General features: G+C 39.7%; 1 protein-coding gene across 8 annotated transcripts in view; it reads left to right on the top strand.

Annotated features, from left to right (window-relative positions):
- The window catches only part of p2ry2.1 (purinergic receptor P2Y2, tandem duplicate 1), a 59,240-nt gene extending 37,090 nt beyond the window's left edge, over positions 1–22,150 (top strand). For 2 of the 8 annotated variants that reach the window (XM_069891775.1, XM_069891777.1), the window contains exon 2: positions 17,091–22,150. In XM_069891775.1, coding sequence (XP_069747876.1) covers positions 17,186–18,247 — 1,062 coding nt within the window. In that variant the 5' untranslated portion in view covers positions 17,091–17,185 and the 3' untranslated portion in view covers positions 18,248–22,150. Of the gene's footprint in view, positions 1–2,162; positions 2,684–2,706; positions 3,242–7,879; positions 7,972–13,771; positions 13,896–15,154; positions 15,280–17,090 lie in introns of those variants that run through there. The other 6 variants (XM_069891774.1, XM_069891771.1, XM_069891772.1 and 3 more) reach the window with 6 other exon arrangements.
- The last annotated feature ends 1,809 nt before the right edge of the window (positions 22,151–23,959 follow it).

Below are 23,959 nucleotides of genomic sequence, written 5' to 3'. Positions count from 1 at the left end.
TGTTTTGGATTTTGGAACTCCGTCTAAAAAATGCACTCATTCACTCAGACTTAAAGATACATTGATAGACATTACAATACAAATACACCTGTGCTTATGTTTACACAAATTAACTGAAGTAGACATATATTGAAAAGTCTACATTCAATAATGCACTACTTACATCCGCTACGTCCCATTCTCTGATCGGGATTTCTGAACCTTATTACGTATTATTTTATGGGACCACGGTATTCAGATAAGAGATACTCAACCTGTACTACAAATCAAATGTTTATGCCTGGTTTCATAGATCCTAACTTTTATTTAGAAAAAATGTTTGAAATGTGACTAATTTTCCTCCTTTCTGGTTTATATTGTTATAGTGTTATGTGTTGAAAGAAGTATCCAGAATATTCTGAACAAAAGAAACAGCTACCTACTTGTATTGTTAGCTTTCAATCTCTTGTGAAATCAGTGTTAGTTGTTTATTGTTGTAGATCAGGAGAAGTGACTTTCTTAAATGTGAATGATGAAATGCTTTGAAAAGTTGAGGAGGTAAGAATGTATCTGAAATTTAGTAATAATAGAATTTACTGAAACAGTCACACCCCTATCATTATTTCTGTTCTTAAAACTATTTCCACTGAATCTACTTTTAACATAATTAAACATACAGTCATCACTAATCATTTTTGTCCTAACATACTCAGGCCAATGAGAACTGGATTATCTTAGGGTTGTAACAACTATAGAGAACCTAAGAAACTACATGTTAGTGTAAATTAATGTCCTTAAAAGATTTGAAGGCAATTTACTGGCGAAGGAAATACACTTTCTCTGATATTTTGTACCTCAATAAAATAACAATTTGATTAATGAGGATTTATTTTTTTCTGCATTTTTGCACGGAATACCAGAGAACTGCTTGTACTTCTGGTTGCCACAAGAAGGATTTAACAGCATGGAGAGGAAAGAACTATTTTTCTATAGCAGAGAGCTTATTGTACTAAACAGCAGAATTTGTAGGATTAAAAGAAAATTGACTATTTGGTTTCATCTAAAGGGTTTCTATTCCAATTTTTGAAAGGGGGATAGGGGCAAAAATCCTATCTTAGAATATCGTGTCCTTGAAAAAGTATTTGGAAGTGCATTAGGAGTGAGCATTATAAGATCAATATGCAGGAAGTGGGTAGGATTGAAAGGTTCTTCCTTGACTAGCCCCAACAGGTCATTTAGACCAGATTTTAGAGTATTGTGTGCAGGTCTGGTTGCCCAACTTCAGGATCGATATCAATAAATTGGAAGGGATGGAGTGGAGATTTACCAGGATGTTCAGATTTCAGATTTATTGTCAGAGAACATACATGAGTGCATCACATACAAACCTGAGATTCATTTTCCTGTGAGCAAGGCAGAATTACCACTTACTGGTAGTGCAAAAACAAAACTGTACACATTGCATATGTAAAGAAATGTAAACAAACTGACTGCAATATAAGAAGGAAAATAATTTAAAAATCAATTAAGTGAAAAAATGATGCTGGAACTGGAGGGCTCCAGTTATAGGGAGAGGTTGTAATAGGATGGGTCTTTATTCCTTAGAGCGAAGGAGTCTGAGGGGTGATCATATAGATGTTTATAAAATCGTCAGGGTCAGTGACTAAATTAATACCTACTGTCTTTTCTAGAATCAAAGGTGCATTATATTAAGGAGAGGGGGGAGAGATTGAAAAGTGATCTGAGGGACAACATTTTCACTCAGGGTGTAGTTCCAATAGGAACAAGCTGCCAGAGGAAGCTAGAGAAGCAGGTACAATTGCATTCGAAAGACATTTGGACAGATAGATGGATAAGGAAGGATATGACACAAATGCAGAGAAATTGAACTTGCCTCGAATGCCAACTTGGTCGGCGTTCAAAAGATGTTGGCCAAATGTAGACACATGAGACTAGCTCAAAATGCCAGTTTTAGTTAGCATCGACGAGTTGGGCGGAAGGGCCTGTGATCTACGACTAAGTTCAAAATGGTCACTGAAACCTATAAAACTATTGCATTCTCTCTCTCTCTCTCTCTCTCTCTCTCTCTCTGTCTCTCTTGTATTTACCAAGTTTATCCAGACACTCATCAATGCCAACTTGATGATTCACTCTCTCTCTCTCTGGGAGCAAATTCCAGATTCTCTCCCCTCCGTTGTAGTTCAGGCCAACGATGCTTTCCCGGCAGAATGGTGCCTTTTGTAAAGCATTAGCCGCCACTGGCCTATAAATAAGAGAAGTGCTGGTTCCAGCATCAACTCATTTTTGCAAACGATTTGGAAACGGGGTTGGATCCCGTTTAAAGCAGAATGGGATTCTAGTGAACGTACAAAACGATACCCACGGGCGAGATAGGAGCACAAACCACACTCGCAACAAATCAAAACGGACTCCCGAGCAATTCGGTCAGTAAGAAACCGTGACATGTCAACCTTGAACTCCACCAGTCTTCCAGGGGGGCAATGCCTCAGCCCTACCGTTCGCCGGAGTGTTACGGATTTCTGGAGTCCCGCCTCCTGCCACATTACGGATCACTGATCACCTACCATTCTCTTCAAAGAAGCACAATTTCCAAAGAAATTAAGCAGATCATTGATCGACTGCTCTCCCGCGAACGAACAAAAGGTCCCAGAACTGGATGAACCGCGCATTTTATCTGCTCCGAGTGAGTATTCAAACGGATGCTTTGTTCCTTCGTTATAACTTGGGGCGTGTTTTAGATTCTTTTTTGGCCCTTGTGAATTGTCGGTACCTTTCAGAGCCCAGCACTAGACATTGATCGATTGATTCTTTGCGTTGTTTCAAACTTTGGCGCGGGCCCTGAAGAGCTAAGATTGTAGGCATGGCATTTAACTTTTTTTATATATAAAAAAAGTTCTTTATTGTTAGTGTCGTGCCGCTTTGAAGTTGGGCGAAGAAGGTTAATCCAGAGGCTGACGAGAAAGGAATATGAAGGAGTGGTGAAATGGAAGCCGGTACTGAGTCGACGGGCTGAATGGCCTCCTCTGTCGTGAGGAGGTATAGCAGGCGGGACCTGCAGCACTAACCTTGACGTTGCGCCGGCTGTTCATTAGCTCTGCAGATACATCAAATGTTATAAACAACAGTAAGGAACAGTTAGACCTTACAACGTGTACTTCGCAGATTTTGCAACGCAGATGCATTTCAGACAATTCCCTAAATCAAAGGAGTGCACAGTGAAGATATCGATGACACCTGAACGGTAGGAAAATTACTGGATTGGCAGGATTACTGCACTGTAAGAGCTCGAAGAATATGAGTGTTTCCTGAGAGCAGGACTTCTGGACACAAAGTTTTTTTTTTACATGGCCCTCAGCTGATTCTTTTTAGAGGGGAGAAAATCTCACCAGCATTTAACATGTTATGCAATGATGGCATTGACTGAAGTGAAAATGGAACAGTGCTGTCATGGAAACAGCATAATCAAAGCTCAATCTTGAAAAGTATCATTACTAATCTTTCAAGTTTAAGCAAATATCTTCTCGGGTACAGTTAGACGACCACATCTCAACAACTACCTGAATGATGGTTTGATTTTTGGGGATGTAAAATGGGCTCTTGCATTTATGTGTCTCCTTGGAAATCACCGGGAAACATCCTTGCTCTCTGAGGCTGGTTGCCTAAAAAGGAAATGAGTTGATTTTATGTGTTGTGCATGAAATCTAGCTCTCAGCAAAATATTCAATAAATTTTCTTCAGTCCAGAATACCATTTCACTATCTAACAATCAAACCAAATGCATTCAGTCAGTTCCTGAATTAATGAGTAAAAAATGAGGCAACAAAGTAAAGGGAGATAAAATATAATGATCAAAATGACTGTGTTGAAGGTAACTCCGTGGTGAACATTTTTTTTCAGATGCATTCCAAATCAGCTTATCCTGGGGTGTGATGGTCTCTCCAAACCCCAAAGAGTGAGATTCCTTCTCAGTGAAACTATACCACAGAGACTATCCACTGTAGGTTGGGAGATTCATACCGATACCTTCCAGGATCAATCTTTTCATGACCACATTTTTCATGTTTATAAATGACATTTCATTCGAGTTCTCTGGTCTCTGAGGTGACTGAAAGCTCTGCCTTTGGTGAAATTTGGCAACTTGTGTGCACACCTTTCACTGTTTGGGGATGGCCTCTGCTTGCTCTTGCCATAAAGACTGGGGAGTTTCTGTGTACTCCTTCTGCATAGACGTGATTGTAAGACCATCATGAATTTCCTGTCTCCATTAGAGGAGCAGTCGAGGGCCAGGGAATCCCACGAATTAAGAAGTTCAAGAGGTTTTAAGACATTCATGAAGACCTGGAAATCTTCTGCAGTGATTGAGCTTGGAGTCCTGGTTAGGCAGCATTCTGTTTGCAGTTCTGCCATTGGAAGGAGAGTGTTGAGAAGAGTCACCAGGATCTTGCCTGGTTTGGGGGACCTTAGTTCTGAGGACCTATTGGATAGGGTAGACTGGTTTTTCTGGAGTGAAGGAATCTGAGTGATAGCCTGACAGAAGTAGATACGATTATGAGAGGCACAGGAGGGGCAGATAGGAAAAAATGTTTTCCTTTAAGAAGCGTAACAAATGGAAGAGGACATCATGTAAGATGAAAGGAATGCCTCTTAAAGGGGATCAGAGAGAGTGGTCTGATATTGTTACCAGTGAAGTGGAGTAAGACACAATTACGAGGCATTAGTCAGACACAAATACAAAAAGCATATGGTTCTGACATAAATCAAATGTGTGGATAGGCAAAATAGTTGGTGTGGACATGGGGTTGGGGGTGGGGTGGCTCATGGGCTTGTTTCTTTGCCTTGAGAGTCTGGAGAAGTCATATGGCCAGTAAGGCCCACCCTCTGGAGCTGTTGGCCAGGGAGAGGATGCTGACAGTAGTTTGCTTCCCCTGTGAATGTATTTGGAGGATTTTGCAAAGGCAACATTTGTGATATTGTGGCGACCAATTTACCAGTAAGCAAACCGGCTCCCGAAATGGCGAACGTGCAGTGGAAAATGCAAGAAATTGACCTGCACCCAACCCAGGTTTTTATCTGAACTGATGATGTCATTTCCTGTCCATGTAACAGAAGCAGTGATATATATGTAAGGCCAGCATGCAAGCCTGGAAGTGTTAGTCTTGGAGTAGACTTCATCAGCCTCCCCATGTATGCATCAACTCGACAATGTGTACACTAACATCTATAGTAGCTCAGTATAGAATTCTTCACATCGATACTCAGTTTTTTGATGTTCTATGGTGTCAGAGTGTCCAAAACATAAGAGAGCACTATGTTCAGTGGATCATGAGTCTGGTGCTTTGATTGTTATCTTGGCCATTGAACACCCCTCTTCTTTGTTACCTGTCTGGGGGTGATGCTGATTTTTGTCATCAGTCTCTGCCTTCATTCAAAATTGTTCATAGACGTGGAAAATTATTCAAGATTTTCAGGGAATGGACCAGAATTTTGAGTGTTGCTGTGATGGTATGGAGTAGTAGAGTCAGAACCTTTACATTCAAGATGTTTGATGCCTTCCTCAGGATGTCTTTAAAAGCAGAGGTAAATAGATTCTACATAAACAAGGGGGTGAAAGATTATTGGATTTGACATAACTTTGGAGTGAAGGTTACAATCAGATCAGTCATGATTGCAGAATAGACTTGACTTGAAGGGCCCAGTGCCTTTTCCAGCTCTTGACCCCTTGGTTCTGATGTTCACCGGTTTGTACCCTTCAGTGAAGGAATCAGTAATGACTTTGAGCTCGGCCTCTGAGTATGCACAAGCACAGGTACTAAGTTAATGACTGTGGTTGGTTTCGGCGGTGGGAGGGGTGGGGGGGGGGGTTGGTGGGAGACAATGAACATTGAACATTTTTTGGTTTGTCCTATACATTAATTCCACACAAATGAGAGTCTACCTGGAAGTGAGGTGAAGTATTGACGCAGGGAAGATTAAGAGGGTTGGTGCAATAAGTCTTGCTAAGCAGTCTAAGTGGGACTACAATAGACCCCTTGGTTAAGGTGACAATTTAGATGCCATCATGCATCTGGTAATAATAGACTTCTGTGAACATCCAAACTTGAGAAGAACTTTCCATAATTCCTCTCAGTTGATGATATTGAAAACTTTTATTGAGTTCAACAGAGGAAAATGTAGACTGGTTTGTGCAGCTCCCTCCATTTTCCTTGGACTTGTGGTGAAGATCGTGGCTGTTTTCTATTCCAATGGATGAAATCCATGTTGTGAGGAATTCTTTGGCCACAGGAGAAGATGGTTTGCGGAGGTTATGAGCAGGCATTAGGAATTCTCCTCAGCAGGGAACTGAAAACATCCATTTTTCTGAATAAGCATGATAATGGCATACCTGAGGAGACCCTTTGCTATACTCTTCCTAGGTGACTGTGATGAGATCATGAATTAACCCCAACAGTATTAAAGCAAAAACAGAAAAAGTTGAACATACCCAGTAGGTCAGACTGCATATAAGGGAAGAGAAACAGAATAATGTTTTGGATGGAAGAGTCTATGTTAGAACTGGGAAGGAAAGAAAATAAGATTATTAGGCTGAAGAGAGGCTGGGGGAAGAGGAATGCCTCTGATAATGTAAAACCTGGGTAACGACAATATCTGATCAATAAGGGAATGGGAGCAGTTATAAAATGAGAACATAGACAAAGGAACATAGAATTACAAAATGGAGGGAATGAAGAGATGAACAGATCAGGATAGGCAACTGATGCAGAGAAATCTAGTTATCTGAGTTACTTTGATGTCTGAAAGAAAGGAGAAAGACGTATAGAGCAGTATCAGATGCAGCAAAAATATTAAGTGGAACTACAGACCACGCTGCTTTGAAATGGCAATTTGTTTCTGTTGCGGAGAGGACAAGAGCATCTGTGCGCTGATGTATGGCATTGCATGTGGATTTGAGGATAGGAAGACTTTGGATAGTTTGAACAAACATGTATCCTGGTAAGTCTGGTTTATGAGGGTGACAGTCCAGTTGAAATCCATGTGGGATGAGTTGGAGCAGGAGACATTTGCTACGGAATGAAATATGGCTGTGTAAGTAGTTTTTGACTAGCATCTGATTAAAGACAAGAAGAGACTTGTGGTCTTACGGAGAGAGTACTGAGGATGAAAGAAGCAAGAAAGATGGATGGAAATCCTGCCAAGACAATTGTCAAACTTCTGAAGATTAGGCATCCTGGAAGAGAAGTGGCAGTAAATTCAAAGAGTAAGAGAAATAACTTTAGCTGCTTCTTCCAGGAAGGGTAGTGCTGAGGTTGTACCAGGTATTCATGTGTGAGATAGTCAAGGAGACTCGTGTCATAGTCTGAGCCTTAGTTGATGAGTTCTTTGAAGTGCTTCTAGCAGTGGTATGACTGCTTCTGTCCTTGATAAGCTGTCTGTCCTTAACTCTTGGCATGGTTGGTCTTCAGGTGTTTGTCATTCGCTTAAGCTCTATGCAGGATCCATTGAATGAAAAGTCTTTTCAACCTCTGTGACATGTGGTTAAGACCCTACCCCAATTGCCATGTTTTCCTCCAGTTAAACGGACATAATATTTCAATAGCCTTCGACCTGAAAAGATATCTAATTGGCTGAGCCAGCATTTTACATATGTTTATCTCCAAAGTCAACTGGAATGCATCTTACATTCGCAAAATAATACAAATTAATCCAAATTCCCTATGTTTATGCCATATTGATATTAAATTAAACCAAATAACCTCTACCAATGTTTTATGATTTTTGATGTTTCTTGGCTTGATTCAAATTCATTCCAATTTGACATCACAATCTGTCCATGCAAATATTATTTCTCAGCCACTGCGCCATTTTGCTTCCTTACTTATAGCACGATATCACCCAGCAAGTTTAAAGGGACCCTGGGCAACATTGCTTGGCGAACCAGATGCTGAACTGCCAGGAATTCCAAATAATCTGACAGTGAGTTGATAGCATGAATGGATTGTTAATCAGCATAATGCACCAGAATTAACACCCTACTCTATGGAACACCATGTTCAAGTTCAAATTTATTGTCAGAGTACGTGCATGTCATCACATACACCTCTGATATTCTTTTTTTCTGTGGGCCAGACAGAATTTTTACTTATCGTAAGTGTAAACTCTCCTCAAGAAAAAGATTCATATACCAAGAAAGAAATGTAAACAATGGACTGTGCATAGCAGACAAAAAAAACCCTCTAATTAATAAATAATGTGTAAAGTAAGAATCCTTAAATGGGCCTCTGATTGAGTCTTTTGTTTAGGAGTCTGATGGTGGAGGAGTAGCAATTGCTTTTGAACCTGGTGATATAAATCTTATGGCACCTATACCTCTTTTCTGGAAGTAGCAGTGAAAACAGAGCATGTCCTGGATGGTGTGAATCCTTGATGTTTGCTGCTGCTCTCTGACGGCAGTATCGGATTTAGATTTTCTCGATACTGGGGACGGTTTTGCCTGTGATGTGCTGGGCTGTGTCCACTACCTTTTGCAGGGCTTTCTGCTCAGAGGTATTGATGGCTCCATACTAGGCTGCGATGCACTTTCCACTACGTAGAAGTTTGCGAAGGTTTCCAATGTCATACCAAGCCTCCTGAGGAAGTAGAGGCTCTGATGTGCTTTCTTCATGATGATTGGGTCCAGGAAAGGTCCACTGAGTTAAATGACTTCCAGAAATTTAAATTTGTTTATCCTCTCTACCTCTGATTCCCCCCCAGTGATCACTGGTTTTCCCTTTCTAAAGTCTTTGAGAGGCTGTTGTTAGTACACCATTCAGTCAAATTTTTAATCCCTCTCCTGTATGCTGACTTGTCAACTGTTTTTATGCAGCCCACTACTGTTGTATAGTCGGCAAATGTGTAAATGGTGTTGGTGTCGTACCAAACCAAGTAGTCGTAGGTGTGAAATGAGTAGAGTAGGGGGCTACAATCACAGCCCTGTGGTCCTCCATTGCTGATCGAGATTGTAGATGAGATGTTCATTCCAATTTGCACTGATTTACATCTGGAGGCGAGGAAATCCAGGATCCAATTACACAGTTTGACATAGAGGCCCAGGTCTTAGAGCTTGCTGATCATTTTTGAGGGATGGTGGTTCTGAATGCCGAACTGCCATCACTAAAGAGCATCATGAGGTATGCATCTTTGCTGTACAAGTGTTCCAGAGTTTTGTTTAGAGACAGTGAGATGGTATCTGCAATAGACCTGTTGCTGTGGTAGGCAAATTGGAATGGATCAAAAGGAGCTGATATGCCTCAACACCATCTTCTAAAAACACTTCATTACTGTGGATGTGAGTGCCACTGGTCAGTAGTCATTTAGGCAGGTTACTGCACTCTTCTTGGGCACAGGTGTAATTGAGGCCTGTTTGAAACAGCTATGTAACTCACCCTTTCAGAGTGAGATGTTGAATCTATCTGTGAATACGTTGGCCAATTTGTTAGCACAGGTTTTCAGTACTCAGCCAGATACTCCATCCAGACCAGGTGCTTTCCTCAGATTCACTCTCCTGAAGACAGCCCATATGTCGTCTTTGGATACTAACAGTAGAGGATCATCAGCGATTGTGGGAGTCTGCACTGGTTCTTCCTTGTTCTGGTGGTCAAATTGGGTGGAGAAGACATTGAACTCATCTGAGAGTGAAGCTTTGATGTCTACTATTGCATTGGATTGCATTTAATGAAATAATATTGCTGATTGCTGGATAAAAGCCATAATAATACATAAGGTAAATATGACAATGTCTTTAGACTTTACAAATATCTGTTCTGAAAAGTAAACACCTAGGTGTCAAAATGTGACAATCTTGGACCAGTGGAAATGTGAAATTGACTGAAGAGTTTGGTGCCCTGGTCTTCTGATGGCTCCCTCCCACTGGAAAAATTATGACACTGCCACACCTTTCCAACACCATGGTCAGCCTGCTCGTACACATCCAGGTTATAAGGTGTGGTGCATCTCTGTCTGGCTGGGAAGGAACGCGTGACATGTAAACTGTGGCTCCTTGACTTTACTGTTGCATGCAAATAAATGGGCCACAATTACTTTGTGGTAGATTAACTTTTCAAGGCCAACATCAATCTCTGATGTGCCTAGCTGAAAGTTCAGGGGCTGTTAAGGATGAGGCCAAACCTATATGGAGGGTGGGGTCATCTGAGGGCAGTCTTTACAACGATAAATGAAACCTGAAGTAATATCACCTTTGGATTATGTCAACATAATTAATAACTATTTTCTGACATTACTGCTCATTGGCTGTAAAATGTAGAGTGTGAATTAAATGATCTTTAAGCGTAGTCTGATCTGAGGGGTTGGGTAGCCCTTAATGAGTGACAACATGATGGAAAAATAATTAAAAGCAGATTTACTGGTCTGTGTGCCTTTGTAGTCAAAGATGCTGGCTATATTCACAGTGTTGGAAAATTAACAGCATAATTACCATTAAGCAGGTAATTACACTTCTGGCAGTGAGACTACTTTGAGCAGTTTTACTGCTTGCTGCATGTTTAAGTTTGGTTTGCCACATCAGTAAATGATCGCCTCCAGTATATAGCAATTATTAGGTGGTAAATGGCACTAACTCTAATTAATAAGCCCTTTCTCTGAAATCTCAAAGGCTTTATGATACCAACAGGATGAGGTAGAATTGAACCCTATTTTACTGGATAGGTAGGTTGGCCTTGAATTTCCTTAGCCGAATGCTCTATATGCACACATTGGGTTGAGGAAAGAGGGATGAAGACTTGTTATACTGAATTTTTTACCCATTTCCTCCAATAACATGGGTTTACTCAGAGATTAGTCTTCAGATTTAGCAAAAGGATTCAGAACAATTAGTTCATTTTTAAAATTAGTAAAGAAAGAAGAAATTCCAAGGAAATAAGAAAGTAAGAAGAAAAGAAAGAGAAGAAAGAAGAGGAATTGTAGGGGATTCGTCATCTACTCCACAGGCTTCAAATTTCCATGACTTACCTAGATCTCAAGGGGACATTGACGCAGGTCTCGAGGGTGGGGTTGCACCCACATTTTTTAAATATAGCTGTCATATTTTTAAAAAGGTGCCATACTTATTTCTTAGGTTATAGTTAATCTTCTCAAGGGGAAGCACAACTATGCATTTCTGCATTCCAACAAGCTATACCAAGATAGGAATCAGACTTCCAAGTAACCGCTCTATATTTCCTGGCTACTGCCAATGCGATCTCGACAAATTCTGTTTGATATTTGGACAGCCTCATTTTAGGTCTACAGTAAAAACAGTTCTGGGTTCTGAGAAAATGGAATCCTTATAATTTGCTCCAGGAAATTTCCTCGATCCATCCGGAAGGTGGACCTTTGGACATGAGCAGGTTGGATGTAAAAAGGTTCCTATCTCCTTGCCACATCTAAAACATCTGATTTTAATTTGTTTGATTTTTTGCGGCATGAGATATAACTGGTGCAAAAAATTATATTGCTCCTGTCTGTATCTTACATTTATTGTACTTTTCATACTGTCCTGACATAAATCGGACCAGTTTTGTTCACCAATTCTTATATTTAAGCCTAAATCCCATCTGTCTGGACTTGTGGGCCCCCTGTTTAGGGGTTCCCATCTGAAGTAAGGGATACATTGGTGAAGTGAATTTCTTTATGCTTCCCTTTTGAATTAGAACCTCCACATCAGTGCCCTTTGGTACAATCATTGTTGGGCCCAATTTGTCCCTTAAATAAGGTCTTAACTGAAAATAGCAAAAGATTGCATTATTAACAATACCATACTTAATTTTTAATTTATCAAATAACATAAATTGCCCCTGCTCATAACAGTCCTCGATATATCTGATCCTTTCCAGATATCCAAATTCATATTATCCATTGTTAAAAGTATGAACCTATTCTGAGTCAGGGGTGGTTTTGGATATAACCCCCACCTTAGTCCCGATCTGATCATTTATTTTATATTAAATATTAATTATACGTTTCAACAAGTGGGCTTCTTTCTTGCCAGATGTACATTTTGAATCCCATTTATATATATAAAATCCTCAGCTGTCCTCTCTCCCACTTATATGCGGTTCTATTTTAACCCATGAAGGCTTGTCTCCTCCCTCAAATAGGGAGGTGACAAATTTAATCTTGGCAGCCCACTACTAATTTTTATAGTTTGGGATTTGTAAACCTCCCAGCTCATATTTCCGTGTTAATTTTTCTATGAAGACTGTCTTCATCTTACCTTTCCAAATAAATTTTCTGACATATTTAGTTCCTGAAAAAAAAACCTCTGAGGCAATGGCTGAAAGAGATATTGTACTCTTAGAAATGTGTTCATTTTATACAATTTACTCTATCAACAAAGTGTTATTGGGAGAGCCATCCATCTATTCACATCCTCTTCAACCATTTTTAAGCAAGGGGAGATAATTTAATTTATATAATTTTGTAAATTATTATCTATTCTAATCCCTAAATATTTTATTCCATTTAGCGGCCACTTAAATTGGGTATTTCTTTGACATTGGCTCTAATCCCCATCCGTAAGCGGGATAATTTCGCTTTTATCCAAATTTATCATTTTTCCATAATCTTCCAGAATTGAGTATATTTTTTGTAATGAAATTGCTGGTTCTGTTAAATACATCAGTGCATCATATGCAAATAAAATTAATCTTGTTTTCTTCCTGGCTAACCCTGAATCCCTTAATGCCTGATTCCACCGATTTGTTTCTGCTAATGGTTCTATAGCCAAATTAAAGAGAGCCGGAGATAATGGACATCCTTGTCTACTAGATCTGGTTAATGGAAATACTGGTGAAATTTGTCCATTGGTCACAACCTTGGCTTTAGGTTCATAGTCCTAATCCAAATCTTTCCAGCACTTTAAATGAAAAAAAAATCCCATTCCTATCTATCAGATACTTTTTCTACATTCAGGGCCACAGCTATACTCAGATCCCATCTCATTTGAGCTGGATGATTGTGCTAAACAGCCTGCTCATATTATCAGCAGACTGTCTCCTTTACATAGAGCCTGTTTGATCCATATTTATTAATTTCAGCAAAACTTTTACCAATCTATTTGCCAAGGCTTTGGCAATAATCTTCTGGACTTTCTCTTCTGATATAAGCATTGGTTCAGTACTTCACACATACTGCAGGAAAAAATATTTAAAGTTGATCAGGCTCATAAGTTTCTTTTGATTACATCCACTGAGATACAGTGTTTCACGTAGTGCAATGGAGCGTTTCATCCAGCTCCATCAATTAAATATTAATATGATGGTGTAGCAGCCCACCGCAACAGTGAGCAAGCCGGTGCTCCAGGTGGTGAGCACAGCGTGAAGCCTGCAGACCATGCAGCGGCACTGGCCCCAGCAAGCGAACCACCGGATGAATGGCTAAAGCAGCCTAAAGGCCCAATGACCCTAAAATGGCACTGGCCCCAGTGTACAGCCAGTAGACTGGGGTTCCACATGGGAAAGAAGGCATTGTCATGCAAGGGTATACCTGAGCATGCGGGAAAACCCACCTTTGTCATGCAGAATGCGACGTCAGTAATCGGGGCAAATGGCGGGAATGTGAATGTTATAAAAGTCGGGCTTGAACCCTAATAAAACAAAGCTTAACCTGACCACACTTGAGAGTGCCATTCTTCTGTGTAGCACGTGGCTACAATAGCTCAAAAATATCCCTGGCCAGGCTGATATTTTATTGGCCATTTTCCAGACTTTTCGATTTTATTCTAAAATTTTTTGTATTTTAGGAATAGTGAGATATAATCAAAGGTTCCATGGCAGTCAACTTTTCGGGCCTGGGCCCTTCGTCAGAAATCTGGAGGAATACGTAGAGGGATATTAAGATCTGCTTGAAATTGTTACTTCATTTGGGTTAGTGTTTCTTTGGACTATTTTTAGACAACACATTCTCAGTATATTAAATACAATTCCATAATTACTATCAACTGGAATTTGAGGGCAAGCCACTAGTCAGTGGTTCTCAAACTTTTTTCCCCCTACTCACCTACCACCTTAAGTAATCCCTTACTAACCACAGAACACCTATGGGAAATAGGATTGAAAATGTAAAAGGAGAAGGAATGACCTTCTGAAGGGTACTTTACTTTCATAATAAAGCATTTGTTTCATAGGATGCCTAAGGTATTGTGTGGTTAGTAAGGGATTACTTAAGGTGATATTTGAGTGGGGAAAAAGATTGAGAACCACTGCTCTAGACCTTTCCTATCTAAATGTATTTTAAACAATTCAATTGTACCCACCTCTACAGCTTCCCCTGGCAACTTGTTTTATATACATGCTGCATATACAACTTTCTCTAAGTGAGAAAGTTGCCCTCAGGTCCTATTTGTATCTTTTTGCTCTCACCTTAAACCTATGACCAGAGGACTGGAGAAAAGCCAGTCTTGGGTAATAGGGCTAAGCCAGCAAATATAGGCCAGAGAGTCTTATGACAATGGCAGGGAAATTACTGGTGAAGATTTTTAGAGTTCGGATTTACCCACATCTGGAAAAGCATGGACTTATTAGTGAATTGAGGTTCATTTCTTATGAACTGGATTAAGTTTTCTGAGGTAGGGTACTGAATATTGCATGCATGGACTTTATTAGAGGCATTGTATAATTTCAAGTTCAAGTTTATTGACACATGGCAAGCTTCAGTGAGAAAGTTCACTTTAAGAGCAATCCAGAAAGTCCACCATAAAAAGTGACACAGTACAGAATGCAATGCAGCAGAGTTACTGAGACAGACCATTCAAACAGAGCAAAAGCGACATTATTTTACTGGTGTGCAGCTCGTCTCGTTCAGGAGCCTGATGACAACAGGAAAGAAACTGGCCTTGAATCTGGTGCTGTATGATCTCACACTCATTAGTCTTCTACTCGACAGAAGGATAGTGACGAGAGTGAGACCAGGGTGGGATGAGTCATTTAAAGTGGCTATGGGCTCTCCTAGCAGGCTGATCCAGAAGATTAAGGCACGTGGGATTCAAACTTGAATTGGCCATGGCAGATAGGGTTTATGGTAGAGGGGTCATATTGTGATTGGAATTCTGTGGCCACTGAGGTTCCTCAGGGATCGGTGCTGGTGATTCTGTTATTTGTGATGTAAATTTCAGTGGATTGATGAGTATGTTTGCAGATGAACATTGGTGGAATTATGTCAAAGGATACAGCAGGAAAAAGATAATTTGGAGTTACAGACAGAGAAACGGCAGATGGAGTTTAATCTGGACAAGTGTTGCACTCTGGGAAGGTCAGTGTAAGAGTAAACAGGAAGTGCTAGAACCTTTAGGACCTTTAATGTACAGAGGGGTTTTGGGGTGCAAATCCATAGCTCCCTCTAAGTAGATAGGAATTTTAACAAGGCAAATCGGATACTTGTCTTAATTCTTTGGCTTGGCTTCGCGAACGAAGATTTATGGAGGGGGTAAATGTCCACGTCAGCTGCAGGCTCGTTGGTGGCTGACAAGTCCGATGCGGGACAGGCAGACAAGGTTGCAGCGGTTGCAGGGGAAAATTGGTTGGTTGGGGTTGGGTGTTGGGTTTTTCCTCCTTTGCCTTTTGTCAGTGAGGTGGGCTCTGAGGTCTTCTTCAAAGGAGGTTGCTGCCCGCCAAACTGTGAGGCGTCAAGATGCACGGTTTGAGGCGATATCAGCCCACTGGCGGTGGGTTAATTAGTAGAGCATGAATCTTGCTGCAGCTTTTAAAAACATCAGTTGGCTAAATTTGGAGTACAGGCAGTCCCTGGATTATGAACAAGATCCATTCCTAAATCTGTCTTTAAGTCGAATTTGTAGGTAAATTGGAATTAAATCATTGAAAAAGCTTTGAGCCTTTTCTTACAGTAAAGTACAGGCTAACAGGCAGATTACACTGATTTTCATCGTCAGTGGCAATGTGATCTGACTCAAAAAGGTGGATGGCGTTCTCCTTCCTTGAGCCGACAAACCGCTGAAGCCATGCATAGTCTGCCTTTAAGTGTAAGTGGCCTGTATGTTGAACGTTTGTAACACGGGTCTACCTGTATTGTGTGCAGATCTAATTGTTTCACTGAAGGAAGGATATTGAGGTTTTGGAGAGGGTGTAGAGGAGGTTCACCAGCATGTTCATCAGAGAATATTAATTTTAAGGAGAAGTTGGACAAATTTGGATGGTTTGCTCTGGAGCTGAGAGGAGATTTCAGGAATGTTCATAAAATTATAAAAGGCACATAAAGGCTAGATAGCCGGAATCCTTTTCCCAGGTTGGCTATGTCAAATATTAGAAGGCATAGCATTAAATAGCTTTAAGGAGAAAGGGGGAAATTTTAAAGGTGATTTATGAGACTAGTTTTTTTTTACACTGAGTGAGGGTGACTGGAATACATGGTGGGGATGGGGGTGGTGATGGGGATATGGGACGCATTTACAATCACAACAGTTGTGGCATTTGAACCGGAAGGAAAGGGAAAATATAGAACATGTGCAGACTGATGGGATTTGTTGAAATTGGCATCAAGGTCAGCACAGGCATGAAGGGTTGAAAGACCTGTTCCTGTGATGTGTTTTACTATGTTTAAATGTTGTGAAAGTAGCTTATATCACTGCCCGTTTTGACAGTGTGATCCAGATTCCAGCCATCCTTTGGGTGAGCACATGCTTCCCCTTTCATTTTCTACCCCTTTACATTAAACCAGCATCTTCTCGATTTTGACATTGCTGTCATGAGAAAGTGCTTCCTTCTATGTTCCTTACCCAATGCTGTAAATTTCCATTATTCTTAAATCAAATGAACAGCAGTTAGCTTTGAAGGCAGTTCTAACCACATGTATTACAGGCCTTGAAAGGAGGAAGAATGCAGATTTCTCTTGGTTTTTTCCATCATGACACAAACTAGAATTAGAAGCCACTGTTTGGGAGAAGACCACATATTGCCCTCACTCAGGTTGGAATCTTGAATGCAGTGAGGTGTCTATCGTCATTCCCTGATGCTGTGGCACCTTTCGAGGTTAAACATCACAAAAATATTGATGAAATTTCTTGTTGCAAGCCGAATCTTTATCAAAATATTTGTTTCTTGTTTCAGGAACCAAGAGAAGGATCAGAAATGAAGTTGAAGCAGTTCTGCTCAAAGGAGTAAATTGACATTTAGTTCTTGCATCCCAGTTTTGTAACTTGAACATGACTAAAACTTATGATGTGAATTCACGTAATTGTACTTTTAATGAAGATTTTAAATATATTCTCCTTCCAGTGTCTTACAGCATTGTGTTTGCAGTAGGGCTAGTCCTCAATGCTCTTGCAATCTGGGTCTTTATATTTCGTATGAGACCATGGAACATTACAACTACCTACATGTTCAACCTAGCTGTCTCCGACATCATGTATGATATATCATTACCTCTGTTGATATATTACTATGCCAAACATAATGATTGGCCTTTTGGAGCAGCTTTGTGTAAAATAGTTCGATTTCTGTTTTATACCAACTTGTATTGCAGTATTCTTTTCCTCACCTGTCTGAGCATCTACAGGTTCTTGGGGGTTTGCTTTCCAATGCAAACACTGAGATGGTCAAACCTGAGATGCACCCGGATAGTGTGCATTGTTGTGTGGGCTGTGGTGATAATATTCCAGACACCCATATTTGTATTTGTTAACATTGAAGCTACTGGTAACACCACCATTTGTTATGATACTTCAAACCAAAAAAACTTCAATAAGTTTGTGATTTACAGCATTGTACAGCTAGTGTTGGTTTTTTGCATTCCCTTCACTATAGTCATGATCTGCTATGGAATCACAGCCAAGAAGCTCCTTCGACCCAACGACATTCGCCCGGAATATGCAAAATCCCGGAAAAAATCAATCAAGATGATCATTACTGTACTCACTGTTTTTGTCTTGTGCTTCTTACCATTCCACATCACACGATCCATTTATTACTCCTCCCGAAGTCTTCACGTGAGTTGCAGTACCCTTGATGCAGTCAACCTGGCCTACAAACTAACCAGGCCTCTAGCAAGTTCAAATAGTTGCCTTGATCCAATACTTTATGTTCTGGCTGGGCAGACATACCGAAGCAAGCTGACACGTAAAAGCAATGGTGTGGAGAAAAAGAACAATAATCCTTCAGCCCAAAAGGCAACCAATGGAACAGAAATTATACACCCTGTTTATACCACAGAAATCAGGCTTGAGGAAATAAAACAAGGTACTGGTGGAAGTAGTGACAGTATTTAAAGCTATTTGATATTGCAGGGTCATTTTAAAGAAACAAATTTCAGATCCTGGTTGAAAGTGATAGCTCGCAGTTGAATATATAAGGTGGGGGGGGGGGGGGGGTGGAAGCATTTGACTCCTTATTGAAGCCAAGATCTGACCTTAAATTTTCTCAAGGGCTGGTAAGTGAATAAGGAGTCTGCTCTGAAACAAACTCGATGATGTTTCAATTGTACCCTTCAATAGTTGCAGATGTCCAGATGTAATTTTTACATCTGAATGGTGAAGCATTCATCAGGCGTGCCTCATAGATTGAAGTAGCTCTAATTGACTGGGACCCAAGAACTATTGGTGACCAATCAAAATTGAACATTCATTATTGTTGATGAGATCAGGAGGAGGATTGCCTCCAGGAATCCTATTGGTCTCTACCACCTCCTAGTTCTGACCTTATTGGCTCACAATGGGACCACACTGCTCATCTTCCTTTGCTGGCCTACCAAACTGCACCAGGACAATTCATCTAGCAGTGAATTAATGGAGACAAGGCTTGTTTGGCCCCCAACTTGACAAATGGTCATCAGGTATCGTAGGAGTTTCAACAAAGAGGTAGAGATTTGGCCCATCACATTCTATACTACAGTTTTGCCAATTTCCCTTACCACTTTGCCTGTTCTCTCAAATGTTCCATTTAAATGCTTTATATCACTGGAAAGCTACTTATGCTAATCCAGAATAGCACCTGTTTGCTGGAGGCCAAGGGATACGCAAGAAGTAAGACTCGCAATTACTTCTGGGAAGGACTTCACCTTCAAAAAGTCTAATCATTCAAATTCTGGTTTGATAAACAGACCAAAATTCTGCCCAAGATCAAATTTCACTTTGAATGAAGTTTGCAGATACTATCCTTGCATTGAACTTGTCTTACCTCAGTCAATGTGCATACAAATTGATTGATGCATTTAACTACAATCACAACTCTGACGTTGAACAGAATTTAAAAAAAAAGAAATGCCTTTAATGAGAGAAGTTTTAAGCAATATATGGTCACTGTGAAGTTAATTATTCAAATAAGTTAAAACTGCTGTGAAATAGCTGGGAATAGAATTTCATTTGAATATATTTGTATCTTTTTACATTTGCATTTGAAGGGTTTTTAAACAGTTGGAAGAAGTCTGTCTTAGAGCTAACCATTTTGAAAACTGCTGTGATACGATTATGTCAATCTTAAAAGTGAATTTGAAGAAATCTAACATAATTGTATTTCTATATATTTTGTACATTCTGTTGTTCTTTACAAATGTCTATTCATTGATATTCTACCTTAATTTAAACTAAATAAACTGTATACATGCATATTCTAGACTGGCTCTCGACCCCTTAACTCACTGAGTTCCTTCAGCAGTTTGTTTTTTTTTGGAGCCAGAGAAGGTGATATTAATGCCATCTGGTTGGAGGGTGCCCAGTAGGAAGATGAGGTGTTGTTCCTCCAATTTACAGTTGGTCTCAGTCTGGAAGTATATGAGACCATGGACAGACATGTCGGCAAGAGAATGGTTTGGAGAATTGAAATGGGTGGCCACTGGGAGATCCACGCTATTGCAGTGGACAGAGCCGAGGTGCTCAACAAAGCGATCTCCCAGTCTGTGTCCAGTCTCTCCAATGTAGAGGAGAATAATTGAGCTGATTCATATTTGTTCTCTCTCGTCTATCAGAAAAGTCCTTGTCTCATCATCTGCTTCCACATTAATGAATGAATAATCCCAATAATCAGAGAACTTTGTTGCCCCTTCTGTTTTCATCTGTTTATTTCATTTCAATAAATCTTAAGAAAAAATATTGAACGATAGTTAACCTGCAATTTTTACCTTTCAACTTTTTTGTTCTGTGAAATAATTTATCAGTGTATTACATCAAATATCAAAATATTTAAAAATCTTATTATTTGAGAACATTTAAAAGAAATAGTCAAAAGTGTTATTTTGATTTGTTGAAATTTGAGCAAGATTGACTCATTTGACAGAGATACCCCTGGGGGTTAGCAGAAATAAATTTTAGAATCCTGGCAATCATTAAAAAAAAACCCTGCAAAATACAAAAACATCAAGACACTTGATTGATTGGCTTGATTGCAGAGGTTCAAGCCACTATCTTCAAAAAGGCAAATCTCATTGTAAGCCTTTTTTTTTTGAATATTTTATTTTAACTTTTTACAGACTCAAAGTAATTTCAACAATCAATACAGTCTCTTTCAACATTCATAGAACCTACAGAGTATGTGTTTTGTTTCCCCCCCCTCCTTCCTTGCCCCCAAATACAAAGTCATACAAGTAAATACAAGTGGGATTTAGAGCCCCCAATGAAGACCTAAAAAAAGGAACAACCTAATTAACCCAAGTAAGAAATAAAAGAAAAAATCTAAAAGAAAAACAAAACTAAAATAAAACAAACTTAAAAAAGGGCTAAAAAGAAAGCATGCACGTCGCCTGCGCCATGTTCCATTCCTTTAACTCCAATTATTTCCCTACTAAGACAGGTTTTTATAATATCCATATTTCACGGGGAGGGTGAGCTATTCAATCTACATGCCCATGTATTTCAGATATGGCTGCCACACTTTAACGAATGTGTCATGTTTTCACCTTAGATTGTAAGTGATTTTCTCCAAGGGAATGGAATTCTGCATTTCTATATTCCATCATGTGGTACTTAATTGGGAGTCAGACATCCACGTAACCGTAATACGCTTCCTGGCTACCACCAAGGTGACCTTCACGAACTGAAATTGATATTTGGACAATCTAAAACTCACATTTCCAATATCTCCCAAAGGTACAACTCCAGATCTTGTGGAAAATCCACTTTTGTAATTTTTTTTTCCCCAAAATGTCCCCCAGTTCTTTGTGGAAAGTTCTATCCTTTGCACATAGCCAGGTGGAGTGGGCATGGTCATTTGCTAGGTATCAGCTCCAAAACAAAGAAGCCAGTTCAATACCTGATCTGCTTGCAATAAGAATCTATAAACTGCCATTCATTTTTTTTATAACCACAGATGTTATTAAGCAAATTATTGATGCAGTCATTGTTTTAAGGTCACAAAAGACACAAGGCTTGATCAATGTCACATTGACATTGAAGTGCATCTTGCCACATTAGATAATCCATTTCAAACTCATTGATTATGATTCAAGTATCTGCCATTTTATTAGATAAAGTCACTTTGGTTAAAATGCAAGAAGAAATATAACCTAAAATAAGTGAATGAAGAAAAAAAATGGCAGAAAATGAAAGTTAAGAGTTGAGGCATGCTGTCCACTTTCAATTTAATGATAGCTGCTTTTGTGTTGGAAGTTGCAAACTGTTTCAGCCCTTCCTTGCTTTCAGACAAATGACCTCAAACTCAGTTGGGTCAATTATCATTTGGATTGGGAAGTATGGCATTCAATGACAAGTGGAAAAAATCTGATGTCCAAGGAGACATTTTCCTTTGCTTCCCCCAACTTTGTACAATACTGTTCTTGGTTTTGCTTCACAAGCGTGAAATTGTTTTGGGGAATTGCTCCACGAGGATTCACTTCACTTTGGGTACTCAGGTGAGCCTTCTGAGAGATTGAGTGATGCACTGGTTGAGAATCCACATCCAATGATTCTGTGATACATTTCAAACTTTGTCTACAACATGGCATTACAGTAATGTTAGCTTTGATACATGCTTTTAGAAAGTGACTCCCTTGTGTGTAGTCATTTTGCAATGTTGACTAATGTACATACAATTATTTTTTAATGTAACTCAAGATTCTGTATTGTGGGGGAACCCCGAACCCACAACAAACCACTAATTTTTTTTTCCATTGCAATGAGTGGAATCATATGACTGTTTTGTATGAATAATCGTTGAATAAAATGTTTTGTAACAATTTCCAATTTGAGTCATTTTGTTAATTATGGTAGGCTTAAAACTTCACTGGATTCTGGATCTAATTGTAATCAGTTGTGCAAATACCATTTACGACCTATATCTCAATACTAGGTGACAGAGTTGTTCAGAGGTGAACAGGAAATCTTTGAGTTGGTTGTCTCTGGAGATGGAAAGAGCTACCCAGTTAATGGATGTTGCTTTAGGCAGAAACCATTGTATGTTCCGTTTTGGCCTCAGCTTTCATCCAACCCAAGGGCTCAAATGTGCTTGAAGCCTGACAACCAGATGGAGCTCTACAGCATTTCACATCCAGTGCCTGGCTGGCTGCTGTAACCTTACCGTACTGCCATACAACATGGAAGGAGTTCATTTTGGATTGTTGAGTCCATTCCAGCACAAAATAATCCTATTCCCCTCTTTAATTTTCTGCCATTTATTTTCTTCATCCTATTCTGCACGGTTGTTTCCTGAAGTCTTTTTCCCCACATTCTTATCAACTTTTTTGAATGCAGATGAATAAAAAAATATAGCAAGCTGAACCCAACAGTTAGGAGAAATTCTAACCTTTAATTAACAAGTAGTTGAGGTTTGAGATTATAATCACAATAACTAGTGGGGCATCAATTTAAATTGATGTTGCTCGAAAATTTGTTTAACCACCTTTATCAGTTCTCTAGACAACCCATGATGCCCACTGTAAATTGGGGTGTTACATTGTGGGGAATAGAAAGTCAAAAAATGAATAAACATTGATTTTGACAGACCATCCAGTTGAATCACCAAGCTGGGTAATGTTACCCAGGACAAGAGTTGAAGTGGTGGGTTTGTTTTAGCTACTTGACCCTGATCAGTGAAGGAAAACTTGTCCGTGATCTCCAACATATTATACCATAAAATGCATAAATATTTACTGATGTTAGAGTTAAGGATTTTTCAAAAAGTGCTACAGAACTAACAAAACTGAATGGTAGAAGTTATGGAATTTTCATTAATTATTGTCTGTGCCAGCAAGAACCCCACTCCCCCACCCCTCCCCACCTAATTTACTGTTAATACACTAGCTTTGGAAGCTGTGAGAATAGCTCATCAAGTCACATCCAAGTAGTTTTTCAGATGTGGTGAGGGATTTGTCTTATTCCGGTTGTACACACCATGAAATCCAATACGCCACCACCTCAGGGTGAAAATATTTTTCCTCAACTCCCCGCTAATCCTTCAAAACCTTTTGTTTTATTTGCCCCTCTGCTAGGGGAATGGGTCCTTCTTATTTATTCTTCCTCGGCCCTCAAATTTGTACACTCAAATTAAGACACTTGAACCTCCTCTTGTTCTACAGAAACCAGCCGATTCTCTGCCACTATTTCATCTTCCTGCAATTTTCCATCATCCTTGTAAATCCCTCTGCTTCTTCAAAGCAATAACCTTGTTCCTACAATGTTTTAAAATTTAAACGTTGACATTTATTTTAACGATGCAGTATGGGAAAAGGCCCTTCTGGTCCATGAAATCCGTGACGCCCAGTGGCTCCTAATTAACCAACCCACCCTAAATGTTCTTGGAATGTGGGAGGAACAGGAGAAAATTCACACAGGTACAAACTCCTTATAGAAATCACTAGATTTGAACCTGAGTCGATAATAGCATTGCATTAACCGTGCCAGCCTGTGGTAACAGTGCTCAAGCTATTCTCTGACTGTTGTTGAACACAGTCCTAGCATAAACACCCTGCTCAAAGGAAACAAGTTCATCTGCCTTGTAATCATATTATTGACCAGGTCTGCTCCTTTAAAAGATCTTTGTTGCAAAAATGCATA

This window comes from Narcine bancroftii, chromosome 7, assembly GCF_036971445.1.
Source record: "Narcine bancroftii isolate sNarBan1 chromosome 7, sNarBan1.hap1, whole genome shotgun sequence".
Taxonomy (NCBI): Eukaryota; Metazoa; Chordata; class Chondrichthyes; order Torpediniformes; family Narcinidae; genus Narcine; species Narcine bancroftii.
Note: the sequence above shows the minus strand (reverse complement) of the source record. Positions and strands in the feature narration are given on the sequence as shown.